The 12,471-nt window shown below is 53.6% G+C and overlaps 3 protein-coding genes across 3 annotated transcripts; 2 read left to right on the forward strand and 1 right to left on the reverse strand.

Moving 5' to 3' along the window:
- The first annotated feature begins 1,203 nt into the window (after positions 1-1,203).
- Positions 1,204-2,428, forward strand: BDW47DRAFT_109268 (uncharacterized protein). The gene has a single exon (XM_024813426.1). It carries the CDS (start codon positions 1,355-1,357, stop codon positions 2,078-2,080), a length of 726 nt encoding a protein of 241 aa, XP_024670204.1. The 5' UTR covers positions 1,204-1,354; the 3' UTR covers positions 2,081-2,428.
- A 264-nt stretch (positions 2,429-2,692) lies between these two features.
- Positions 2,693-6,015, forward strand: BDW47DRAFT_109269 (vacuolar protein sorting-associated protein 35). Its single transcript, XM_024813427.1, has 4 exons — positions 2,693-3,043; positions 3,122-4,739; positions 4,801-5,349; positions 5,406-6,015. Exons 1-4 carry the CDS (start codon positions 2,907-2,909, stop codon positions 5,721-5,723), a joined length of 2,622 nt encoding a protein of 873 aa, XP_024670205.1. The 5' UTR covers positions 2,693-2,906; the 3' UTR covers positions 5,724-6,015.
- Positions 6,016-6,309: 294 nt separating this feature from the next.
- Positions 6,310-11,261, reverse strand: BDW47DRAFT_109273 (putative stress response protein Nst1). Its single transcript, XM_024813428.1, has 5 exons — positions 9,504-11,261; positions 9,175-9,419; positions 7,516-9,109; positions 7,336-7,449; positions 6,310-7,280 (listed from the first exon to the last, which is right to left on the reverse strand). The coding sequence occupies exons 1-5, from the start codon at positions 10,684-10,686 to the stop codon at positions 6,811-6,813; spliced, it is 3,606 nt and encodes a 1,201-aa protein (XP_024670206.1). The 5' UTR covers positions 10,687-11,261; the 3' UTR covers positions 6,310-6,810.
- Between the last annotated feature and the right edge of the window lie 1,210 nt (positions 11,262-12,471).

A 12,471-nucleotide genomic window follows, 5' to 3' on the forward strand; every position in this document is an offset into this window, starting at 1 on the left:
TTTGGATTTTAGAGCGGGAAAGATATCTGGTTAAATAGGCGAATATACATTAGTATCTCCAGTAGACCCTAAAAATTAAAGCGTTCTGGGTTCAATCGCCATGCTTAGAATCATATGCATCCCCCACTCAAGCCAGGCATGCGGTGAGGCACAGACCAAGGACCACTGCCTCCCTCGTGAGGGCAACAGATCAACCGAGCTCTGCATTTCTAGTTTTCAACGCAAGACGCATATACGTGCTCTGCTGGTAGCACAGTGGCTATGCCACTCGCGGAAGGATTCCAACTGTCTTCCAGTGGCTCAGATATCCTGAATACTTTCATGTGTACTATCATCTCAGGTGTTTTCGTCCAATTGTTTCCCTCGTGAGTGTGAGTCTAGCCGGAAATGTAGTTTAGCGATAGCACTACTGGTAGATTGCCAGTTTGGCCAGATGTTGGTGTCGTGTCTGTCATCCCAAAAGATCTCATTACGCTACGCATACCCCATTCAAAAGAGTGCATCCTGTCAGGCAGTTGAAAAATGTATAGGGCTAGCGTTGTAGAGAAAACCGTTCTGGCTGACGTTGCCCTTGACGTTGACGCGGCCGGGAGGATGCATGATTTCAATGGAAGCTTTGATTGACAGGAAATTATGTGTGAGCTCGTGTTGCCAAGTATAGAACATCTGCAGAATGACTAGTCTTGGAGCATGCCCGGCTGTATGATAACCTGATATCGCAGCGATGATGTCGGATGTTGTACCCTGCATAGCGCGATTTGATACACCACAGCCGGCCGGGTGGGTCAGTCCAGCCACATCTGGTTAGTGTCACATGGGATGATGAATGCATCTTTCTTCATGTTGATTCGGGATCGACGCTATAATCTCAGCTACTTGGTAATTGTGTACTCCCCGGCCACCGAAAGAGAGACAAATGAGATCACGGACAATGACTCGATGTGGTCATCATGAAGTCGCTCTGCCGTGGTGGAGTGCAACTCAATTAAAGATAATATAATAGATTGCGTGGAAGACGGCACAAAATGAACGTGGCTGGCAGACCGCAGGTGGCCCAGATGCGCCCAGCCTCCCTTGGCCGGCGGCGTGGACATCCTGCACGTTTTACTCCGATCGATCTGCGTGATGATGGAAGCCTTTTGTTCCCTTTGAGATTTGAGATGCTCTGTGCTTGGATGTATTCGTAGCGGATCATAAAACAGGGCCCTTCCTCCCTCTGAATTCGATCCTCCTGTCTTTTATCTTTTTAGTATTATCTTCCTCCATCTTCCCACGAGAACAGTCCCTTCTGTTCTGCTCAAATCGTGCTACTTTGAATCGCAATTGATTTCTTCTTTGTCTGTCTACTCTTAAAATGCATCCCTCCGCAGTTCTTCTGGTTCTCTCCTCCATTGGTGCGCATGCCGTGCCGATGCTCTGGGGCCCCGGCAACGATACGGCTCTGGAGCGCCGGGGCAATGCAACTGTGTATAGGCGTCACGATACGCCCTCCTACACCGTTGTCAATGTCGCCGGAGACGATGGCACACCAAAACCTCAAACCATCACTGTGCCTCAGTCACCCTCGCCTAGCCCGAGTCCGCCATCATGGGGCATTCAGGCCCGTTCCACTCCCACCCCTACCCCCCAGGCGGCGGATGAGGGCCGCGAATCCAACGTGAACGAGGGCATTATTCGTCGAATGATTTTCGGAAGATCAACGAATGAGACGGAGACGCGCGCCCTCCTTGCCCGCAGCAGCAACCACACCTCTTCCCAGCTCAGTGCCCGCAGCAACAGCACTGAGACCCGAGACCTTCATGCACGGAGCAATAGCACTGAGGCCAGGTCCTTCTCTGCTCGCAGCAGCAACAGCACGGATACTCGTTCTCTGTTTGCCCGCAGCAATGATACTGCTTCAAGCGTCGGTGCACGCAGCGCTGATGATGGGGCGCGGGTCAACTTCGCCCGTGCTGCACTCAATGCCACTGAGCTGCAGGCGCGCCAATTCCTGAAGCGGAGCAACGAAACCTCTCACCAAGAGCGGAGCCTGAACGGAACTACCCTGCAGAGGCGCAATGAGACCGGAAGCATTATCTAGAATGCTGTGTCTCGGTTGCCCTTTTCATTCCTCTGTCCCCTTCTCCATACAACACCCCTCCATGAAATGACGCCATGACGATGGCTTGGCACGGCTTGTTGAAATGAGGAAGATTGTCAGGATTAAATTAACAAAGAATGGTTGATATGATGCATGATGGACGAGAGCGTGTCTTGTTTCTGTTTCCTTCTTTTTTCGGGTTTTTAGCGGGTTGTCATGCATGCATTCTTCATGTAACACGGCGTTTTGTTTATTTTTCCTGTTGGTATTTCTTTTGTGGTTGTCATGGTTGTTCGAGAGTATCATCCATAATTTGCGTTTCATGTGAATAAGTGGGTTCAATTGACATACTTTCTTTGGATATTCATAGACGGTAGAGATGGTGAGGCTGAGATTGACGGATGCGACAGTAATATATATAGCGAAGTAGGGGAGCTAAGTGGTTGATACAAACCAATACTACACAATACGTCATCATCGGCACTAGTTCAGTCCCCATTTCCCTAGAGATTACCATACATGACCATACCTCATAGCTTTCTCCGGCTAGTAATGAATGACATTCATCACCTCCGTCACTCCCTCTATCTCCATCTCTCTCCTCCGCAATTCCTCTCCTCTTCCTTCTCCTCCCCCCCCCCCTGTCGCATGGATCAGGAACCTACCTGGTCTTTCTCTTTTTAATTTCTACTTCTCTCTACTATCCCTATTTTGTACCCTTGGTTCCCATTAGTTGACCTCGTCCCTCCCACCTGAACTACCATCCCTCACCGACCGCATCCCGACTCGTTCCCCTCTTTCGGTCATTCCCTCCACTCGCTCCGCCATGGCCACCCCAATGACGGCCTCCGACGATCAAAGTCGCCTCCTCGAGGAGGCATTGGGGGTCGTGCGTCAACAGTCAATTATGATGCGGAAATGTTTGGAGACTCCTGGCAAGCTCATGGATGCTCTCAAGTGCGGGTGAGCTTCGACTCGTTCCAGGCAGCAGTGTGAATCGAGCCAGATGGCAGCTAACAATGTACAACCCGTTGGTTCTAGATCAACCCTCGTATCTGAGCTTCGCACCCCGAGTCTGGGCCCCAAGCAGTACTACGAATTATACATGGCCGTGTTTGACGCTTTGCGACATCTCTCCGTTTACCTGAAAGAGAACCACCCCGTCAACCACCTGGCCGACCTTTACGAACTCGTTCAGTATGCGGGTAACATAATCCCACGACTCTACCTTATGATCACTGTCGGGACGGTGTACATGTCCGTGGAGGATGCTCCTGTGAAGGAAATTATGAAAGACATGATGGAGATGAGCAGGGGCGTGCAGCATCCGATCCGCGGCCTGTTCCTGCGCTACTACCTCTCGGGCCAGGCGCGCGACTACCTGCCGACTGGATCCGGCGATGGGCCGGAAGGGAATCTGCAGGACTCGATCAACTTTGTTCTGACCAATTTCGTCGAGATGAACAAGTTGTGGGTGAGGCTTCAACACCAGGGGCCCTCGCGCGAGCGGGAGAAGCGGATGCAGGAGCGCCGGGAGCTGGAGCTGCTGGTCGGAAGCAACGTTGTCCGGCTCAGTCAATTGGTGGACCTGGAAGCCTATAAGTCTGGCATCTTGCAGGCGCTACTGGAGCAGGTCGTCCAGTGCCGCGACGTCTTGGCCCAGGAATATCTTCTCGAAGTTGTTACCAAGGTCTTCCCGGATGAATTTCACCTCCACACCCTGGATCTTTTGCTCACGGCAATCTCCCGCCTTAACCCCCATGTCGATCTGAAGAAGATTGTCATCGGCCTGATGGATCGCCTCTCGACCTATGCGGCGCGCGAGACGGAGCCCTCGGACGATCCGGAAACCCGAAAGCGGGGCGAGGAGGAAGCTGTTACAAAGCTCTTGGAGGACCTCAAGGTCTCTGAAGAGAAGAAAAAGGAAAGCACTGCCGAAGATGCAGCCGCTAAAGAGAACGGCGTCGAGCAGGCCTCGAATGACCAGGAAGCGGCCCCAGAAGCAAAGGAAGGAGAAGAGCCTGCGCCAGATGACAAAGGCGGCGATGGCGAGGAGAAAGACAAGCCGTCTGTGGAATCCCAGCTGTACTCTATATTCTATGAGCAGGTGGTCGGTATCATTAAGAACCGTGGCATTCCGATCCAAGATACCATGGCCTTGCTGGTGTCCCTCGTCAACCTAGCCCTCAATACCTACCCCGACCGACTCGATTATGTTGATCAGGTCCTTGCATTTGCGACCAAAGAGAGCGCCGCATATACTGACCATGCAGACTTGCACTCCGCCCCGGCGCAACAGAATCTTTCCCAGCTTCTTCTAGCTCCCCTCCGCTCTTATGCCTCGATTTTCACCGCCCTTGCCCTGCCGCACTATGTCCCTCTGTTGACCTCGCAATCTTATACGACGCGGCGATCGATGGCCGGGGAGATTGCTCGCAGCCTTCTGAAAAACCAAACTCCCATCACCTCAACGGATAACCTTGACCGCGTCCTCCAATGCATCCGGGTATTGATCAAGGAGGGTACACAGCAGGCCATGGGTTACCCTGGCATGCAATCCCAACGAAGGGGAGAAACGGACGAAACGATCGAGGAGCAAGGGTGGTTGGCGCGCCTAGTTCATTTGCTCCGAGCTCCCGATAACGACACCCAGCTCAAGGTGAGCCCCCTCATATTAGATGGTGTAGGCTTTGAAGCCACTTTCTGACTGCATAATGTAGCTCCTCCAAGCCACTCGGAAAGCCTATCTGGACGGAAATGAGCGGATCCGCTACACGACGCCGGCTCTCGTAACGGCTTCGATACGACTTGCGCGCAAGCTGAAATCCCGCGAGCATTACGATGACAATTGGCAGTCGCAATCCTCGACGCTCTATCGATTCATGCACCAATGTGTCAACAACCTCTACCAACGCGTCAACCCAGGATGCGCCGATCTGTCTCTCCGTCTGTTTGTAATGTGCGGCGAAGTGGCGGACCAAACTGGCTTCGAAGAGTTCAGCTACGAGTTTTTTGCGCAGGCCTTCACCATCTACGAGGACTCCATCAGCGACTCCCGCGCCCAGTTCCAAGCTGTTTGTGTCATTTCAGGTGCACTGCACGGCACGCGAGGTTTCTCGAAGGAGAACTACGACACACTCATCACCAAGGCTGCCCTACACGGAAGCAAGCTACTCAAGAAGCCCGACCAATGCCGAGCCGTCTACCTTGCCAGCCATCTCTGGTGGGTCGTCGAGAACCCGCAGCGCGGCGACGAAGACCCCCAAAACGTAAGTCACCCCTTCTATTATAGTCGAATCAAGCATGCTAATCAACCAAACCACAGCTCTACCGCGACGGCAAACGAGTCCTCGAATGCCTCCAGCGAGCTCTCCGCGTCGCCGACGCCTGCATGGACACCGCCGTATCGGTAGAACTCTTCGTCGAAATCCTCAACCGCTACGTCTACTACTTCGACCAGCAGAACGAGACCGTCACAGTCAAATACCTCAACGGCCTCATCGAGCTCATCCATTCCAACCTGCAGACAGACGAGGACGAGCCCAATCCCAGCCTCGAAGGCCCCAAGCGGCACTTCCAGCGCACGCTGGACTACATCCGGTCCAGGGACTACGAAGGTGTGGTGACGGAATCAAGGCAGTGAGCGAGAACGATTGTATGATGCGATATGCTTTCCCCTTTTTACCATCTTGTACCGTGCCTCTTTTTTCCCCTTCGTTCATGATTGATTGATCATCACGTGTTATCACCATCATCCGTTGTTGGATTTCGTCCCTGTCTGTCTGTTTTCCTAGCCTGTTAAGATCTTATTTTATATTTGCTGTTCGCTGTGTAAGATGGTTTGATTCCCTCTATATCTATCTACTTATTTACTTTTTTCTCTTTTCCTCTTTTGCAGCCACATATATAGGTGTATCATCAGGGGTTCCCTTTCCATTTATTCTTCTTTTCTTCTTACCGTTCTGCGGGTATTTCTATCAATATAAATAGTATACCTATACCTATACATATACCTATCTAGGTGTGTATACACTACATCATGATACTGTCCTACCTACCTACCCATTTACCCGTGTAGCAGTCGTAACACTACATGGAGTATTATAGTCATCATAATCACCATCATGTGATGGATGGGGGAGACAAGGATGCAGTGATACTAGTCAAACAACCATATGAAAAAGAGAAACAGAAAGGATATGATCAAAGGTGGTATCACCTATATGTTTGGAGAATGCCTGATGGTATTGTAAGTAGTAAAGTTATGCCTGGGTAATGTTTGATGTAAGTAGTAGGTAGGTATGAAAGGCATGAGCAACATGACATGACAAGTCAACAAAAGACAAGACAAGACGCTTCGGACAAAGCAGGAAGAAAAAAACGACCAACAGGGAAACATTTATTGCGGTCAATTATGGCAATAATTCACCATTCATTCATTTCAAGCCAGTAGCCAGTTGATCAATCAATCAATCAATCGAACATAAGGTAAGGTAGTAAGTAAGTAATGAATCCATCAGTCAATCGTCCGTCCCAAAGTGCGCGCAAAAAAAGAAAAGCGAAGATAACAGGGCGTCAAAAAATGAGGACACAAATCAAAATAATCATATCATATCAATCAATTCCCTTTCCGTGAATCCACCCGATACCTAAAATGCAGTATGTGTGTTGTGTGTGTATGAGAAAGAAAATTTGTGCGAGAATACCCCTCGTTCAAAAAAATAAAACGCCTAGAACCCCGTTGTTGGTGGAGAAAACTGCCGTAGCACAGATGAGGTCGAGCCGATTCCCCCGAACGCCGGTAGACTGCTCCCTGGTACGGGGCTGCCGATTTCTCCAGGGACAAGGCTCCCCCGGTGGCCTGCCATGGCGCTGTTGTTATCCGGTTCGAACTTGACGAACTCGCTTGCCTCGTCGTCCCGGATCGAGAATGACCCGCCGCCGTTTTGCGGGTTGCCCTCGGTGTCGCAGATGTCTAGCATTTCCTTCAGGGAGATTGGAGGCTCGTTGGGTGGTCGGAGTTGGTCCACTTGTCGGCCAATGACTTTCACGTCGTGATAGCCGCTTATGCCCTTAGATGGAGTCATCGTGTCGAGCTGTTTGCAGGCTTGGATCACGAGGAGTCTGATGGCAACAGGTCGAGATGTGTGAGCACGGTGGTGACCTGCAGATCCGAATACGTTATTGGCCCATCCGCTCCCTGGAGTGTAGGTTAGTAGAGGCTAGATGGAAGAGAGAAAGCGTTGTCGACTGACCATGTGTGGTTCCCCATGACGGGGCACCGGGAAAGGCGGAGGCACCAAAGGGAATCTGCGGGCCCCACGTGTTGCTGCCCACTCCGGGGCTGGGGAAATTAGAGTGTTTCGGTGCTGTTATTTTGTTAGCCCCGCCCGCATTGAGGATTTTCCAAACCGGCCGTCGTTGGATCGACTTACCACTGAGAGGATCCGGGAACAGCGCTGGCGCGCCGAAGCTGGCCCGGGTCGGTCCCGGTAAAGATCCTGGAAGAGTGCCACCCGGCAATGACTGGGACAGGTTCGATGTGAACGGGATATCTGTGTCATCAAGGAGGGCACTGCTGCCCAGCTGGGTACTCAGTTTGTCTACATCCCCACGGGTCGTCCGTGCATGGTCCCCCGGCTGCTCCTGCTGGGTGCTAGACGGGCGCTTGATAGGACTGGGTCGAGTGATCGGGAATGGCTGGGTGTGATGCACCTCAAGGGGGGATCGCTCAAACGAACCGGAAGGCTGCCGGGAATGGCCATGGGACAGTCCACCTGGCGGCGTGGAGAACGCACCCGACATGGGCGGTTGGCCGTGGAACGGAAGATTGTGGCCAGGGTCCAGCGGGAATCCTCGTCCGGGACCCATCTGACGGGATCCATTTATGCCCGGGGGCACAGGGATGCCGTTGGGTGCCGGGAACCCTCGCGGCTGATTCATGAGTGGCCCGGTGTGCGGGGGATACGTAGGTAGGTCATGGCTCATTGGCAGCCGAGGCATGATCCCGGCCAACCCCGGCGGATTCGGTGGCATTCCGTTGCCGCTTGGGAACCCTGGCGGATGAGTGCGACCCAGCGGGGACAGCGGTGTCGAAGGTTGAGGATGGTGGAGCATCGACTGTGGTCCTTGGCCCTGTCTGGACGTAGCACTTGAGGCTCCAGAGGACTGGCTGGGCCCCATGGATCGCGGGGAGACGGAGACCTGCGAGGGTTCTGCGCTGGTCGCTTGGGATCGCGGAGAGGAGCTGTGGGAGTCTTGCTGGGATGGTTGACGGGGTCGGGCGGGAGTTGGGGCTTTGGGGACAATCGGCGTAGCGATCTGGGTGTGCGGTGATGAGTGGTGGCCCGGGGGCCCTTGAGGATGGTACAGATTCGCAGGGATTGGGACGAGCCCCGGATGCGACGGTCGATTCGCCGGTACACCGGCCTTTTGGCTGTCCTTCCGGGCTTGTTCCTCCCGCGCTTTGCGCTCGCGTTCATCCCGGGCCTTCTTCTCCCGCAACTCGCGCTCTTCCCGCTCCCTTCGCCGCGATTCTTCCCGCCGTTTCTTGTCTTGCTCCTTCTTCCGCTCCGCTTCTGCTTGTCGCTCCCGATCTTCCTGCAATCGTTTTTGCTTCTCGGCCTCCTTGCGCGCACGCTCCTCTTCCTGGGCCTTTCGCTCGGCCTCCCGCTTCTTGCGCTGTTCTTCCCGCTTCTGCCGTTGCTCTTCGAGCCTTTTCTCCTGCTCGGCTTTCGCCGCCGCTTCCTCGGCTGCCTTTTCCGCCTCCCTCCGGGCTTTCTCCTCCTCTTTGGCCTGCCGTTGGAGCTTCTTCTTGTCCTTCCTTTTCTGGGCTTCGCGAGCTTTCTTGGCGTTCCGCGCTTCGTTTCGATTCTCCTCTTCCAACAGTTCTTCGATGAGTTTCTGCTGACGTTGCTCAGCCACCTTTTCCCGGTACGCCGTTAAGACGCGCTGTTCGAACATTCGAGCCGCAAAGATCTGGAACATTCGCCGCCCTTCCTCCATGCGCTGTTCTTCCGTCATCGCATCCTGTGACCATGTCAGCCTGCGTTCCGTCCGGCAATGCACCGATATGGGGGAAACCCTGGACCGACCATCTCATCGTCCTCGTAGTCCTCTTCCTCCTGGCTGTCGTAGTCCTCGTCTTCCTCGTCGTCGTAGTCCTCGTCGTCCAAAGGCCCATGGTTGTGACCACCATGAAGCGACTGATGGGCGGCAGCGATACCGTACTGGGTGTCCTCTTCGCGTTGCATCCGACGTTCAGCGAGCTGTTCCATCATGTCGATGAAATGTTTCCCGTCATTCTTGAGTAGGTCATCCGCAACCGTGAGAATCCCGTCTGTGGTGGAACAATGAGGCAGAGCGCCTCCGTCAGCTTTTATCCTCACGTCATTGCAATCGGGGTATGTCGCCTCGGCATTACCTTTTACCGTTAGACTGTTTCCGAAGGCGAAGAAGTCTGCACGGGCAGCACGGGTTTCCTCGTCCTCAAACTCATCGTCGCTGTACGGTTCGTCGTCGTCGTCGTCGTCGTCGTCATCCTCGTCTTCTTCTTCTTCTTCTTCTTCGTCGTCGTCGTCGTCGTCCTCATCCTCCTCGTCGTAGTCCTCTTCGAGGCCGTCGTCGTCGTCTTCGGGCAACTCGTGGATGCGCCCTCGCGAGGGGTGAAACTGACCGTGCGTTCGGGTGTGTTGGCCGGGGGATCGTAACGGTTGCTGGTATAGGCGGGGCGGAGGGACGATCGGGGAGCCTCTCTCAAAGGAGCTCTGGTTATTGTTGGCATACTGTTCGAGTTCCTCGTAGTAAGCGTCATAAAGTACCTCTAGTTCCTCCTCAATCGCCGTCCGCTTCCTACCGCACACGGTGCAGCTGCACGAGTGTTTCTGCTGCTCCTTCATCTTCTTCAAGACGGCATCCTTCTCGACCTTGACGAGTTGACGACGTTCCTCCTCCCCCAGCTCGAGCCAGAAGGTTTTGATGTTCTCGCGCTCTTCCTGGGTCGACGTATTCCAGATGCTGCGGTCCTTGGCGGCCTTCAACAGCGGTCCGGCGCCGAGGTGCGGGGGCAGCGGCGGGGGAAGCGGATGCGACGACATGGAGATGGACGGGGTGGACTGCGAGGTCGGACTTTCGTCGCCCATGGTTTCCGAGTGCGACCGCCCTTTCTTGCCCTTCTTCTTCTTCGACTTCCGCCCTGCGGTCCGGGGATGATCGTCGGGCCCGTTCGCCATGTCGGGGAAATCGTAGTGGACACTCGCAGCGTCCTGCTCGTCGTCGTAGTACACGTCGCCATTCACATTGTCGAAGTCCGGCTCGTACGACAGAACGCTCTCGAGTAAGGCGGACCCGGAGCCGTTCCGGTCGGCGACACTCGTCGGCACGTGTCCGTTCCCGAGCTGGTTCTCCGCCGCAAGGCGAGCGGCCTGCTTTTGCCTGCGTTTCTGCTTCTTGCGATTCACGGACGTATTCTGTACGACGGACGCTGACGGGGGGGTGGGGATGTTTGCCGCATGAGCCTCCCCATTCACGGGACGAGTCGAGGGGGCCGGCATGGATTCAGCCGTGGCGGCGGCCGGAGCCGGTCTAGGGGGGTGCGGAGGCGCCATGCCTCGCGCTGGCGGGTATCGACGGGGTGATCAAATCGGGACGGAGCTCCTCGAAAGTTCGGAAGTAACCACCATGCTATTATGAATGTAGACCGGAGCGTCAGGAAGAGGCGCGACAGACTAAGAGGGTTTCGTCGACGACAACTCACCAACTACCTCCGCGATTCACGTGCCGAGCAGCGCCCCAGAGAAGACCCAAAATGGAGAAGAGTAAAAAGGAAAAAAAGACAAACCCTAGAAATCCCAGCGAAAGCGTCGAAGTCCGCAGGAAGGATCGGTCGCGTATTGGAGCTGCGAAAAACGGGTAAGATGGCAGGGTCGAGCCAACGGAGAGTGAGAGCGGAGAGGGGTGGAAAGGACCCGGGCCGCACGACGAGGGGGGTAAGTTTGTCCAAATGTGACGGAACCAATCTGGTAGAGAGAGGGGGGATAGGCCAAGAGGAGAGGGGATCAGGTAGCGACAGAGAGAGGAAGATCCCGAGTCAGATCAACCAAAATAGGGAATCCACGGATATGAGGGGACCAGTTGAAGATGGGGGTGGGGAGTGGGATAATGAATCAGTGACGGACTGAATGGGTTCGCTTTGATCTTGACGCCAGGCGTGGACTTGCTGGATGGTTGCCGTGCCGCTGGCCGCAACTGGTTAAGCGCTGCAAGCGAGTGTTGGTCCCTCAGAGATCAGGCACCCCATCCGCCTTAGTCATGGATGCATTCATAACTGTCAGGCATCGAGTTTCCCGCTAAGACCAAAGCGGTTAGAATCCGGTGGATGGATACGGGATCCTTACAGGACAGCTGTATCATCGCTGTATGGAGTAAACACATGAGATTCTTGTTGCATTAGTGGAGCCATGTTTGGCCAGCCACCGCTGATTAGTATAATCAGGTTCAAGACACTCATCAGGTCCTTACCCAAGTCGATCCCTGTCATCCTCCCCCTACGGCTAATCATCATGAGAGGGAAACGTGTGGTCCCCACTTGGGATGATAAGAATAGCAACCCAGGCCCTGACAATCATTCACATGGGAACGGGACTATCTCCATGTTTACATTGACAGACTCAAGACAATGGTTGTCAACGACGAGGATCGAAACAACAAGGAAACAAGTGCAAAGTTAGGGAGATTGTTATCTGAGACATTGCATGAACTTGAGTAACAGCGGCGCAGGATGATTGTTTCTATCTGATTTGATTTTTCTCAGCCCTCCGGTCGATCTCATCCTGGACTTTGATTGCATGGGGGGAGCAGGATGAACGGGTGATTGATTATTTTATTGATATTAGTATGAGTATTAAAACTATTATATTAATCTTGCTTGTTATTACGATGGGATCTATGGCTATGGCCTTAATCTAAGTCTCCCCTGATATTTATTCATTCTTTCCCCTCCATCTCTCCTTACTTCCTCCTCTCCATCGGATGATCTTGAAGCTGCAGCACCAGGCCAGTCTGTATTGAACGGTAATATACATCGTATACAATCCCCAGGTACATGAGAAATGAACAGTACCTAAAAGTACCTAAAAGTTAACTAATCCTACCTAACCAGTTAGTCGTCAGCCTCAACTCGACCGCCTTCCCAAAATCATCCACCTGTGCCATCTGGATTCCCCCCATTATTGCCCTCGTCCTGCAGTTAGGGGGAGGGGACTTTTCTAATCGTCCTATTCAATCTTGCATCAACTTACTTCTCCTCCTCAGTCCGGCACACAATCTGTGTCTCGATCCCCCCCCGGGTGCCTGAACCTCCTCCTCGCCTTATCTCCATCATACCTACTCCC

This window comes from Aspergillus candidus (genome assembly GCF_002847045.1).
Source record: "Aspergillus candidus strain CBS 102.13 unplaced genomic scaffold BDW47scaffold_38, whole genome shotgun sequence".
Classification (NCBI taxonomy): domain Eukaryota; kingdom Fungi; phylum Ascomycota; class Eurotiomycetes; order Eurotiales; family Aspergillaceae; genus Aspergillus; species Aspergillus candidus.